General features: G+C 42.3%; 2 protein-coding genes across 2 annotated transcripts in view; one reads left to right on the top strand and one right to left on the bottom strand.

The window, feature by feature from the left end:
- ngef (neuronal guanine nucleotide exchange factor) overlaps positions 1-3,793 on the bottom strand; it is a 27,282-nt gene extending 23,489 nt beyond the window's left edge. Inside the window, exon 1 of the mRNA XM_056374065.1 lies at positions 3,458-3,793. Coding sequence (XP_056230040.1) covers positions 3,458-3,671 — 214 coding nt within the window. The 5' untranslated portion in view covers positions 3,672-3,793. The remainder of the gene's footprint in view (positions 1-3,457) is intronic.
- A 2,708-nt stretch (positions 3,794-6,501) lies between these two features.
- Positions 6,502-8,421, top strand: LOC130167661 (trace amine-associated receptor 13c-like). Its single transcript, XM_056374066.1, has one exon. The coding sequence runs from the start codon at positions 6,508-6,510 to the stop codon at positions 7,531-7,533; it is 1,026 nt and encodes a 341-aa protein (XP_056230041.1). The 5' UTR covers positions 6,502-6,507; the 3' UTR covers positions 7,534-8,421.
- The last annotated feature ends 5,850 nt before the right edge of the window (positions 8,422-14,271 follow it).

Here is a 14,271-nt window from a genome sequence, read left to right as displayed (position 1 = left end):
AACCTTCAGCCCAGTCTGAGGTCCTGAGATCTGGACCAGGTCTTCATTAAGGATATCTCCCTTAGTCCAGTCCCCCCGTCCCCCCTACAGCCTGATGCTGCCTCCACCGTGATCTCCAGGTTCAGGTGATATCTGGTGTCCTCCAGACCTGACTCTGAGAACTGAGACAGAACAGTTCAGTTCAGTCAGAGAACCTGGTTCCTCTCAGTCCCAGAGTCGTCTAGCTGTCCCCGAGGAGAGTCTTCGTCTGGACGCTCTGCCATGGAGCTGCAGCGATGGTCGTCCTTCCTTTTACTTCAGCGTTGACCTTCATCTTTAAATCACTGAATGTCACAGAAGCTGAAGGCCTCTAATCCCTGACTGTGTACGGCTGTAATGCGTATATTTAGGGCTACGTGCAGTCATCCACAAACCATCTGAAGATTTAGATTTAACACTTATATTTCAGCTTTCCTCTCCACTAACGTTCAACAACAGCTCTCACTTCCTATAACCAGAGAGAGGAAGCCTGACAGAGGATCTTGGAGCTGTGAGTCGGTGTGTTAGACACAACAGGAGAGGCAACAACGTCTGAGAACACAGAGGGAAACGATCAGCGTTTACATGATCTGATAGCTGATAAATAATCAGAGTTAATACACATCAGTCCCACCGGCGGTGAAGACGATGAGCAGAAGATCTTTGACTGCTGGGGATGAATATGTGTCGGCTGTCAACGGCTTTTGTTAAACATTATCTACAGACAATTACAGCTGTTTGACTGACACCGGAGAGCTGCCACTTCATCAACTCTAAGTACTTCTGAGTATGTTCAAAGTACTGCATGAATATGTTGGGGCTGATTCATTTCCTTTAGGGGAAGGCTGCAGAAGCAGTTACTGGAGATAAGATACTTATCCCTGTGTAATATCATTAACTTTTCTAAGAATACAGTGAGAAAGGCAGCCAATAAATGTATGGCACTGTTTGAAGATACCCAGATCACATAGATGTTTTTAATATATGTCCTTATGCAAATTTTACTGTGGGTATTTCATATATGTTATAAACTTATATCTTCATATGTCCAGAGGAGGTATATATGTGATAATAATACAGTATATCCTCTTATAGGTGACATATATGGCAACATCACTCTCTATATAGGGACATACAGTATATGTCATATATTACATTTATGGGTAGCAACCCGTCAGACTGTCTCTACATGACTACAGCTGAGAATACTTGAAATATCAGAGACTCAGTAGAGAATCATCACAAATGATCTTCAGTCACTTGTACGTGTCAGTGAGAAGAAATCTGTTCATACCTGTGATTCTGGCGTGAGGCCCAATGTTGTGTTTCCTGTTTCCACACACTGTCGATACGAACTCACATAATGTAAATAAGACACTTTGATTCAGACGCTGCAGGAGCTGAAGTCAAAGACACTGATAATGATCCTCTGACCCTCCTGAATATACAACAAGTTCTCCTCGTGGATAGAGTTTTATCTTATTGAAGAATAATACGTTTATAGCATATATTCAACACTCATAGTAAAACTTGTATCTATATATATTAAAATATCTATGGTTCATTTTTATATAATATAACATGTTGCGACCATATTTGTTAATGATATATATTTAATTATATGTGCAGGTTTATTAAAACAACATACATATAAAGATTCTATATGTTTATATATGTTTTCTTATTAATTATTATCATTAAATATTATTAATTTTTATTTAATTTTAAACATGTTTCTTTTTATTCTGTGAAAGTGTCTCAGACTTTTGGACTTTATAATATTAACATAAACTGAGGGCTTTGAGATGGATATATATCTATGTAACATGTCTACAATATAAGCATACACACATGTACATACATATTTGTATGAGTTAGACATTTATGTCAATATATATATATATATATATATATATATATATATATACGTTCTACAACAACACCATTGACTCTTTGAAATCTTTGGTTTTGTAAATTCATCCACTGAAAATCTTGATCGTTCATTCACTTGTGGATTCAGTGAGAAATTGAAGTTACACAGTAAAGTTCAGTTAAACCGTCACATTATCAAACATGCTATCAAAGCAAATACCGAACGATCTCACTGACAGACAAAGCTATCGGTGCCTTTGCACTATCAGGACAGGACAGCTGCTAAGTGGTGATAAGAATATCTTAATCAATAATCACAATTTATCTGAATTCAAATCAGGATTCTAATGCTAACTTTAGCTTTGTTTTTATTTCAGGTGATCAAGGATCAGGTGACATTTCTCAGCTGGCATCAGTGTTTTATGATTTCATTCTACTTGTGCACCTGATGCTGACGCTCTGGTTATGTATTGAGTGATGACTTTGATCCCTCTGAGGCCGATCTGAGAGCTCTAACTCATGGCTGTGCCGCACACACTAATATACAGGATGAAGATTTTCATTCATTTCATGAACAATTCATATTCATTTTCTGTGACTGTCGAGTGTAAATCTGAAACCTCGGAGCAGGTCGGAGCAGCCGGACTCAGCTGCACCTGGTTTCTGCCATTTGAACATAAAAACCTGAGGCTGTTATTCTCTTGAAATCACGAGGTCAGAGGTTGACCTGTGGAACATACAGGTATTACTCAGACTATTGTGCTGTTCACACAGAACCAGTTTCTCAGGTTGTGTTCTGTATTTTACTGACGGATAGGACTACCAAGCCTTTGTTCCACTGTCAATAACAACTGCATCTACAGTGAATGGGACAGAGGTGGACAAAGCACCCTGAGCTTCAGTCAGGTGCTCAGATATGACTCCAATACAAGTGAAAGCTGTTCAGTCATATTTGTACTGGAGTTAAAGTACTGGAGAACTTCATTTTAAAAATACTGACAGTTCTATGTTTATTTCAACTCATGGTTGTATTGTTCCACATTTACGTGGTAAACTCAGCAAACCTTTCAAACAGACCTCAGATCAGATCAGGGTCTCTGAGAAGAATCTTCAGCCTCATCTTCATCTCACGTCACCATCGTTAGGACACTGACAGGTTCAAACATGGCTGACAGTGGAGAAGCTGGCTGTGATTGGTTTTTCTCCTGTGATGAACAGTGTATGTTCTATCACATTTTCCAAATAAAATAAAATTCATTCCTCTGACTAAATGCTCCTGTGCTTCATAGTAATGTGGAGTCAGAGGGACAATGTTTGTCTTGAAGTGTAGAGGAGTAAAAGTCAGAAGTTTCCCAAAAACACAAAACTCAAATAAAGAACAGATATGTGTAAAATTGTACTCAAGCACAAGTACTTCACTACTGTCCACCCCTGGAACAGGACAACACTATGTACTGTACAGTTTCCAACAGAGACACAACTGAGCGGCTGTCCCTGCTGCTGCAGTGATGAGGCCTGCTAAGAGTTTGACTGAATGCAGCTGAGCAGAGGCCAGGTGTGCTCTTACCTTCAGACTGCTCAGACGAGGCCGGCCTCTTCTTCCTCATTGACCGGTAGAAGCGGGAGTTCCTGCGGATTGGCTCTCTGCTGAAACCGACTCTGGACTCATCCTCGTCATCCTCGTCCTCGTGGCTGGGGTGAGCCACGGCCACCGGATGCTTCTCTGGGGGTTCCTGCGACTTCTGCCCCCACTTGCCCCTGAACAGGGCAGTCACAGACATGGCACTGCTGTGATTTTGTGAGTTAGGAAATTTCTGTTTGACTTTGAGGAAACTGGCAGAAAGAAATCTGTCATAATTAACCAGAATCCAGGAACAAATCCATGTCTACGAATGAAAAGTAAATCCCAGTACAAGAGAGTGGGAGCAGAGAAGTGCTGGGTCTCCCTCCCGTGTTGTTAGCTACACCGGCAGCCTGCGCAGATTATTTCTGCCTAAGCTGTAATTATTGCATTTATGACTCTCTCTCTCCTGCTCGTTGTCCCTCCCCCCGTCCCTCTCTCTCTACACCGCCCTGTTATGTGCTGACATTCCTGAAGTCAACCTGGCCTCGCCAGCCCTCCTGTCTCTGCTCTGACACTCTGCTGTGGAACCTGAAAAGCCGCCTGATGACGAACGACAGGCTGTGTCTGCTCTCACTGCAGAGCTCTCTGATCGCAGTAAAGGTTCGATCAACCTCTGCAGCCGGTGGCTGTTGTTTCCTCTGAGTTACAGCGCTGCTGAGCCAGGGCCCCACAGGAGCTGATCTGCAGTCAGCTGACCAGGAGAGTTTAAAGTTCACATCAGCAGTGAGCTGCTGAGCCACCTTTCAACAGGACGGAGAAACAAACAGCAAAACGTCTGAACGTCCCTCCTCCTCCTCCGCCTCTGTTTGACTGTGGTAATATTCACTGTAAAAACCATTCACCTGCAGCTGTCTACGGTGGCCCAGAGAGCTCAACACAACACAAATACACAAACACACTTCAAGTAAACACAACACATGTAGACACACACAACCCAAACAAATACACACAACACTTGTAAACACACTAGGGTCGTCACGTTTTATTTGATGTCTGAACATTCGTTTGAATGTTGGGGGAAGAGTTCATATTGGAGCTATAATGATTGTTGGAAATGTAGCTGCAGTCTCTAAAAGCGCATCAGACCATCGGCAGGTAACATCGTTAATAAAAAAAGAGACGAACTTGATCCCGATCACGTTAATAGATTTTGTGTTTCTGGCAAATAATATGAGAAATTAGGTCGGACCGTTTGGCTTGACTATTGGTTTGATGTTTTGCATCACTACATTTTTAGTTCAAAGGTGAGGGAGCTCCCTCCTGTTGTCTGTCCCACTGTGTGTTCTGTGTTACTGCTGCACTTTGACACTATGAGTTTCGCTGAATCAAATGTGCGGCATTCGAATTAATTCAAACGAATTGCAGGTAAATTCAAATTCGTTCGATCTTGATTCTTTGAAAAAGTGACAGAACTAAATTACACACAACACAAGCACTCTGCCTCACAGCGGCTCATGTCTGTCAGGGAGCCAAAGGCCGGCTGTCACACTGGATCTACAGGTGTGTGACTTCACTGTGGTCCACACACCAGGGGCTCACCATGAGATTACTGACGCACTCTTGTCTCCCCTTCAACGCTGATGGCTGGATGTGAAGTTGTGGGCCCAGATCCAGATCCAACCAGCCATGGACTGGGGAGACGTGCTGTCTGGTCACTTTGGTGTCACCAAGAAACTATGTCGTCTCCAACGGGGGTTCCACAGGGCTAGCATAGGCAGGATGTGGCCGCTGTGATAGTTTCCCAGACAGATCTCATGTTCAACTCCAACAGTTTGCAGCAGGGTGGCCCCTGGAGAGAGAGGGGACTGATGTCCCCGCACAGAGAGGGGTGACTGCTACATCCTCACTGCCATGGACTTTTTCACTGGGTGGCCTATTGCCTGCCGGACCAGGAGGCAGAGGCCATAGTGGATGTACTGGTGCAGAGATTTGGGATATTTGAAGTCACTGAGTACTTGAACACTGACCAGGACAGAAACTTGAATCCTGTGCAGCCATGTGTGAAAAACTGGGCTGTCTCAAGACCGGCACCACACCCACACTGACACAACAGCTGGTCATAGTGACTGCTCAACACCAACGGAACTGGGTTAACCATGTCCCGTTGGTGTTAATGGTGAACCCACCTGTGGCCCAGGACTCCAAAGGCAAATGACTACGCTACAAGGCTCCAGGACCGCTTGGACTTCGCCAAAGGCCCCCTGCAGGGTGCAGGAGCAAAGCTCGACAACAGGTGGGTGGGATCCTTATGTAAAGGGTCAGGGTCTGTACTTGTACCTGAGTAACAATTTTCCAGAACTCTTTCCACCCCTGGTGGCACGAAACATGAATCACATGCATTCATTGATTTCATAAAAAAAATTAAATCAAACAATTCATTTGGTATCAAGAATGAAGTGATTAAATTTTGGTTCTCCAAAGGTCAGAGGTCAAGGTCACGGAGACCTCACAAAACATGATTTTGGCCTTGTGAACACAATATCTCGAGAACTCTTCAAGGGAATCCCTTTGCATTTGGAACAAATGTCCCCTGGGACTCATGGACGAACTGATTAGATTTTAATCATCAAAGACCAAACGTCAAGGTCACAGTGACCTCACAAAACCCTTTCTCACACAGCAATTCTGACAAAATCACTCAAATGGTTAATATTTTATGATTCTGGATAATTAGGGATGTAACCTGAAACTCTGAGAGGAGGAGGCAGACAACCACAAGGTGGTAATTATAGTTTGTATTTAATTTACTATAACTGTAGTAAAACCACATTACAGTTGTCTATGACTTCACCAGAGAAAAAACTTCCCCCTCAAAGTTTGAAGTAGTTCTGATTGGATGGCAGAGTGAGGTATATTTGTAGGTGGAGCCTCTGCTGCGTCTTTTCTTACAAGACTGAGATCACCAGTGTGTTTCTCGCCCTCAGCTCACACCTCTGCTGCAGTTGTGGTATCTATCTCTCTCTGCTGTGGTTTTGTCATCTGTCTTTGGGTTTATGATGAGTGACCTGTCTCAGGACCAGTACTGTTTTCCAGGCTCTAATGCCTCATGTGTTATGGCTCAGTTCAGCGTGGGGACCAGGATTAGCCTCTATTTGTTGTTTGCTTCAGGCATACTGGTCACCATTTTAGGAAACGGTGTTGTCATTGTGTCAATAGGTCATTTTAAGCAGCTGCAGAATCCCACCAATGTGCTTGTTTTATCTCTCGCTCTTGCCGACCTTCTTGTGGGAGTTATTGTGATGCCCTTCAGCGCCATTCGGACCGTTCATGGCTGCTGGTTCTACGGTGATGACTTCTGTCAGTTGCATTCTAGTTTTGACATGTTTCTTACCACTGTATCTATCTTCCACCTGGTCTGCATTGCTGTAGACAGACAACAAGCAATATGCAATCCTTTGCATTATTCCAGGAAAATCACAATGTCAGTGGCCTGTATTATGGTCTATGTGAGCTGGGCACTGGCTGCTCTTTACTCCTATGGACTACTTTACTCAAAGGCCAACGTAGCAGGATTAGAGGAGTATATGGTGTCAATAAACTGCCTTGGTAGTTGTAACCTTCTCTTTAACCCCCTTTGGGGAATCCTGGACAGTATTACTGCCTTCTTTTTTCCCTCCACTGTAATGATTTGTCTTTACACTAAAATATTTATTGTGGCCAAAGAGCACGTAAGAAAGATCGGAGATATGAGCCACTGTTCCAGTGACAGAGGAAAAGGTGGGTTTGTTAAACAGTCTGAGCACAAAGCTGCGAAGACTCTGGCTATTGTGCTCGGTGCATTCATCTTATGTTGGATGCCCTTTTTTATTAACTCTATAATAGATGCCTACACTGGCTTCATCACACCTGCTGCCGTCTTTGAGGCATTTGTTTGGTTGGGTTACTTCAATTCAACCTTGAACCCAGTTATTTATGCCTTTTTTTATCCTTGGTTTAAGAAATGTTTTTATCTCATTGTCAGTCTGAAAATATTTGACCCCCATTCTTCAACTGTAAAGGTGAATATACGGACACATTGATGACACTACTGTCTCTATATTTGCATTAAGAGCAGGTTTAAATGCATCTGTTGTTTTTATGGTGATTTTTTAAATCACAGTTTTGAGGATGAGTTTCCCCTTAATATCTTTTTTTTTTACTGGCACTGATCTCTGTAGCATTAGCACAAGTGCTACATGTTCATTATTATTATCTTTATTTAGCTTTTGGTGATGTTGAATAGCTACACTATCAAAGATGAAATGTTTTAATGTTCTTAAGCATTTTATTTGATTTTACTATTAAATTTAATGTTATTACAGTATAATAATTACATGATGGATTTCATTGTTTTTATGACATCATATATATTTACTAGTTGAGTTACTATGAACAGCTGCTTTCAATTGTTATAATTTGCTGCAGTTGAACCTTCAGTGAAATAATCTGATAAAACAATGATATCAAATCATCCTACACTCAGTCAGTCTAATACAACAGTCCTGCAACAAACCCTCCTCCATGAAGGTTTAATGTTCAGTTTGTGTTGAATCTGTTTCATGATTATTGTGGAGGCTGCAGTTTGTGTTGCTGCTGAAGTGTTTAGTTATTTTGTCCTCCCTGTTTATATCAATGACAGTAGGTTAATAACAGAAACTCTTCTCTGTAGAATGTGAAACGGTTCAACTCTAAAACAGTGTCAATAGAAACTGAACATTAGATCCTTCATGAAGGAGGATTTACTGCAGCACTGTGGAGTCAGACTGTTTAGTTTCAGCTTGGTGTTCCTAATAAACTGAGTGTATGGTGTGCACACGATTTGCACAGTTAATTAATGAATTACTTGAAATTGAATTAAAAAGGTAAAAGAAATACAGAAAGAAATGTTGGTATCTGCTGACACCAACCTGATACCGTCTGTTTCCCTCTGTTCAACATCTCAGCTGTTAATAAAACATTTGTCTGGATGCTCTTTGCTTAAACCAGCTCTAAAAATATCATGCTCAAACTGTGAAATGAAGATTGTACTTCCCTAAAGGCAGAAATAACTGACCCACAACACGACTCATTCATGCAAGAATGCTGCTTCTTTCTGTTTAAACTGGAGAATTTACAATAACAGAGGAATTTTGATTCCAGTGTAAAAACTGTAAGTCAACACTCAGTGAGGCCTGAACCTCAGTGACTAACATAACTATCACTGAACCTAATAATGAAATGTACAGTGGACCACAGAACAGTAGACATGGCATCTTGAGGCTCTCACAGCTGAGACTCTTGGTTATTACACCTGATGTGAAGTCAACGGCCCTGAAACTAATATCTACGCTCTAAAGGTTCTTCTCACATGTGACCTCTGGGGTTGAACTTTATATAAAACACAAGAATAAAACTAAACATCAGAATGAATATTATTCCAGTATGAAAAGATAACTGCAGTGTAAACTACAATATTAGTTTTAGTTTCCTCCCTAAGATGATCAGACACGGCAGTAGCTGCCTGACCTTTAAAAACTGCCACAGAAACCACTGACTCATCTTTTTACTGTCTTCATGTGACTCCAGTTTGTTCACTTTAACATGAGAGGCCGGTTCCTCTTTAGAAAGATTAACATTTCAGGAGGCCGTGAGCACATCTTATAAATCTGAACTCAGTAAAGTGATATGATAACGGTCCAGATCCAGCTTTTATTTTGGTACATCTACATCCTGCTTTGTTCCTATTACTGTGTTTCACATTAACGTCCATATTTTCACAAAGGTCCAATGAGCAGTGAGAAATATACATTCAAGAAATGCAAAATAAATTATATTGAGGTCAAATGTTAAACATGTACATACATAAACATGTAGAGTACATGGAGCGCTGTGATTGATCAAACTCTTCTTCTCTTACTCAGTAGACGAGACGCTGCTGCCCCCTGCTGTTAGACTTGAGTATTGCACGTGCACAATTGAACTCATATGCATCAACAAGTTTCTGTGTATTTTACAGCAACAAATCGTATCAAAGTACTTTGATGTCAAAATGCGTACCTGCTACGTAGAAAGCGTAAAGGTTGGCAGGTCTGTAACTCACTGAAAGACAGTTTGAGAAGTTTCCCTCAGAGCCTTTGAGTCTTCACTTCTAGTGTTGGACTTCAAACTTCAGGAGGATCAAACCCATGACTGTGAAACACCTGAAGAGTCCTCTAACACCAGAGACACTGGAGACATCATTTCTAAAAGCTTCCCAGTCTTTCCTCTGAGTGTTGGATTTTCTGATGTGATCAGGATCAAACACACAACCTCTAAATTCTCACCACTTTGAAACTGTGACAGATTTTGAATTTCACTTCTAGTGTTGTCTTCTTTGCAGAGGTGATGAAGCCCCGCCCTCACCTGAGGAAGCAGCCAGGTGGAGAGAGGAGCAGGAACCAGAGGTATAGACCCTGTGGAACTGCAGTGTGTTGAAATGATTGACATCTGTCAGTTGTTCCCGCTTGACATTTGAAAGACTGAACCCAGCGCTGTGATTTGTCGAACTCTTCTTCTTCTCTTACTCAGCAGACTAGATGCTGCTGCCCCCTGCTGTTAGACTTGAGTACTACACGTGCACAATTGAACTCACAGGTGTAGTAATGGAGAGATGAAGATTCATGAAGCACTGAACCAATCCAGCAAGGTGGTTTTATAAAAGCCTCATTTTTTTGATGCTTCATGTTGAACAAAGCGAAATCTACTGGCCAGAATGTAAAACAGACAAATACAAATGTTTGTATATTACAAATTAAACCAATCAACATATGTGCTTGAAAATATATATTTCAATAAACATAACGTTTTTATAATAAATGTACTCTATTATGCTGCTCGTACTTTATTGGAAGAAATAAAATCAAAGTGGACATAAACTGGACAGCAGCTTAAAACAGAGCTCCGTCGGTTAACTGTTAATTTCCTAATTAATTTCCTGTGGCAAGTTCTGTGAGAGGCAAAGGCTCGAGACAGGAGCACACGAATGACACAAACTAAAATTTGAGGCAGCTAACTTTAAGGCAGACTCTGAGTGGCACAGCAAGTGCTAACGTTAGCCCTAGCAACCATGAGTCTAAAATATTAGCTGAACTGGAGAAATTAAGGGCAGAAAATCGAGACGGACACAAGCAGACCAGACTGTCGCTCACAAAACTTGAATCTTCCATGCAAGAACTCAAAGGTGAAATGATTAAACTTGAAAAAAGAACAACAGAGGCAGAAAGATGTATTAGAGCTTCAGAGGATACCGGGATGAGACACCAGAGGGCAATACGCTACCTAGTGCACAGAGAGATGGACCTGACGGCCAGGTGCGAAGACCTACAGAACAGGTCAAGACGAAATAACTTAAGAATTTAGCGAGTGCCTGAAGGGAGTGAAGGAAATGATGTGAAGGCTTTTGTGAAGGAGCTAATTCAATCAGTCCTTCAACCAATGCCTGATGTGAATATACAAATTGAGAGAGCCCATCGATCCCTAACAGCCAAGCCATGAACCCCACTGCCACCCCGAGATCACTGATTGTCAAGTTTCTGGATTACTCTTTGAAGGACGCCATCCTAAGACAAGCCTGGAGCCAACGACAGATCCTATACAAAACAGAGCCAATATTCTTCGACCATGATTACTCCCCGGAGCTGCAACAAAAGAGAGCCCAGGTGCGTGATGAAATCAAAAAGTTGAAGCAGAAAAACATCAGTGCCAAATGCATCTACCCAGAACAGCTGAGAATCTCACGGGTGATGGTGAAAAGACCTACTCGACGCTAACACATGCTCTCCCGGCGCTACGGGAGCTCGGGATCCAGGCCCATGTGGATGAGAGGGAGTAGTCCCCACAGAGGAGCAGTCACCCTCCTCAGCCCAGGTTTCACCAGGGACTGGTTCATGTTCAGGTTTGAAGTAGCTGAACAACAAAATAACACTGAGAAACCCAGTTGGCTATTTGGAAGTTCACTATATTTTGTTTCTCTAATGCTATTTGTTCTATTTTGCTTTGAGATTGAACATGGGTCACTGTCACTATGCATTATTTCAGTTTTTCCTGATTTAAGGTGTATTTGTAAAATACTGAAAGGAGAGTTTACTAAAAAGCACAAATTAATAATTCATGGATAGTTTAAACTGTGTCAGCTATAATGTAAAGGGTATAAATAGTCCAATTAAGAGGAAAAAAATATTCAACCAACTACAAAAACTACACTGTTCTATAGCAATGATACAAGAGTCTCATTTGACAGAAAAAGAGCACTTAAAATTAAGGAGAGAATGGGTGGATCAGATATATAGCTCCTCCTTCAAATACGGGAGGAAAAGAGGAGTTGCTATCTTGCTAAATAAATCAGTTTATTTTAGCCATGAAAAAACAATTGAGGATAAAGAGGGTAGATATGTAATGGTAATAGGCACTATTGGAGGTACTAAAGTTACACTGGTTAATCTATATGCCCCGAACGAGGACTGTCCAAATTTGTTCAAGATGATAGCATCTCTATTAGCAGACAAAGCAGAGGGAATTATTTTAATAGGTGGAGACTTCAACTGCATTTTGAGGCAGACTGTAGGTAGGCTTCCAGCAGGAGTAGGCCCTATGTACAAGAAATCAATAACTCTTCATGCGATGATGGATGAACTAGGCCTGGTGGATGTCTGGCGCCACCTACATCCTAGAGAAAACAACTATACTTTCATGTCACGTGTACATGGCAGCCACTCTAGACTGGACATGTTTATGATATCAGAAACAGATTTTTACAGAACTGCCAAGATCTGTGACCCAACTCCCCGCACCGAAAACACTGCCAGGGCTCACCTTCTCCAGGGCCTCTCCACTGGAAAGACTGGCCCCCAGCGGTTCTTCCAGGGCCGGCTACTGGATTGGATGGGCTGTGGGTCTTGGGGTTGTTCAGACGAACACCTCCTCCCGGCTGTACCGGGGATGCACTCCTGGACTCCCTCCTGGAAGTGCGTAGCATCTCTATTGAGGCCTGGTATTGCTCCTCTACCAACTGCGTGGCAGTGGACAACGGTTGTTGGCTGATGACCTGTTTGGCTTCATGAGGCAAGGCCCACAGATACTGATCCACCACCAGTGTCTCCACCACCACCGCCGAGTCATTCCTTTCCGGCTCCAGCCATTTCTTTGTGGTACGGATGAGATCATGCATCTGTGCTCGTGGGGGTTCGTCTGACTGAAAAGTCCAGTTGTGGAAGCGTTGTGCCATACCATACTTGGTGAGCCCATTCCTACTCAGGAGCTCACATTTCAATTGGTCATAGTCTTTAGCTTCATCTGGAGGTAAATCTTGGACAGCTTTCAGAGAATCACCGGTCAGGAAAGGAGCAATGAGTCCTACCCATTGGTCTTTGGGCCAGCCTTCCCTGGCTGCGGCAGTTTCAAAAGCATGTAGGTACGCTTCCACGTCATCAGTTTCTCCCATCTTGGGGATACAGTCACTGGCCCGGACTGGGTGGGGCCCCACCACAACGCCCCCGCAACTCCAGTTCCTGGGCCTTGAGAACATTGGCCTTCTGTTGCTCCACCAACATAGCCAGGCTCAGGTCGTAGTGGGACTTCTGTCCATCTATGAAGATCTTCTTAAACTCTTCCATGTTGCACTGTTCTTTTAAGGGCAATTGAGAAAAATGATACACCTGGTCCTTTAAAGGCAGTTCAGGAAAAAACAAAAATCTTCAGTTGGGTCTTCCATCATTTACCTTTCGACCAGAGTGCCCACATTCTCCACCATATTGTGATGTCATGAGAGGTTTGACTCACAGAATGTCTGGCATGGGCATCAAGAAGACCACAACACAAGTGTTTCAAAACAAATCAAATCTTTTACTTAGGTTTTCCTCAGTAACAAATCAACTTAAATATCTTCAGATTCTCCACAAAAAGTCTCTCTGGCAGTGTAACTTAAATGTCTCTCAAAAATAGTTCTCAATCCATCAAACATTTCCTTGATTCAACATATTACCCATTGGTCTGCAGTCAGTGTCCTCCAAACACTTCTCTCTCTATGTGTCTCTCTCTGGGCTTTTTGTAGGCTGTGTCCCAGCAGTGAATCAGACTCAATCCTTAACAGCTGTGCTAAGTGGGTAATTTCCGTTCCTGTAGTCTCTTCCCTGCCACCAGGTGGGGACAGAGCATTCCTTGATTTGTTATGACTGCAGCCATCGGAGAGGAATGTATTTACCACCCAGGACACACCCTCTGGTGACATCACAATACTTACAAGTCAGACATTATGTCATAAAAAATACAGATTGGGAAAATATACGAAAGGAACCTACAAATATGGAAAGCTATAGCTAGCATACATCTGTTTGAACACCGTTCTTTAACAAAAAAACTAATATCCCACATGTACAAAAAATGAATGATGGAGATGTCAGACAATACACTACACATCAAGCAACAATGGGAACTGGAGCTGACTGCAATAATAGATGATGACTCTTGGGAAAACATATGTTCCAGATGCCATAAGGGGGGTTGGAAGCCAACTATACAAAGACTTTGACTGTAAGGTCAAAATTAGGTTCTTCAGGACACCGCTAACTTTTGTTTCCAAGAACAATCCCAGCAACAAATGCTGGAGGAACTGTGGTATGGTCGGCGACCATACTCATATATTTTGGGACTGCCCGAAATTACAAACATTTTGGAAAAATGTCAAAGAAGAACTGGAAAAAATTCTGGTGGTGGACCTTCCTATGGACTCTTTGTTATTTCTATTAGAAGTGTTTCCTGATCAC

Source organism: Seriola aureovittata, chromosome 4, assembly GCF_021018895.1.
Source record: "Seriola aureovittata isolate HTS-2021-v1 ecotype China chromosome 4, ASM2101889v1, whole genome shotgun sequence".
Taxonomy (NCBI): domain Eukaryota; kingdom Metazoa; phylum Chordata; class Actinopteri; order Carangiformes; family Carangidae; genus Seriola; species Seriola aureovittata.
Note: the sequence above shows the minus strand (reverse complement) of the source record. Positions and strands in the feature narration are given on the sequence as shown.

Coding starts and splice junctions, on each gene's coding strand:
- LOC130167661 (XM_056374066.1), top strand. CDS start 6,508: ATGATGAGTGACCTGTCTCAGGACCAGTACTGTTTTCCAGGCTCTAAT.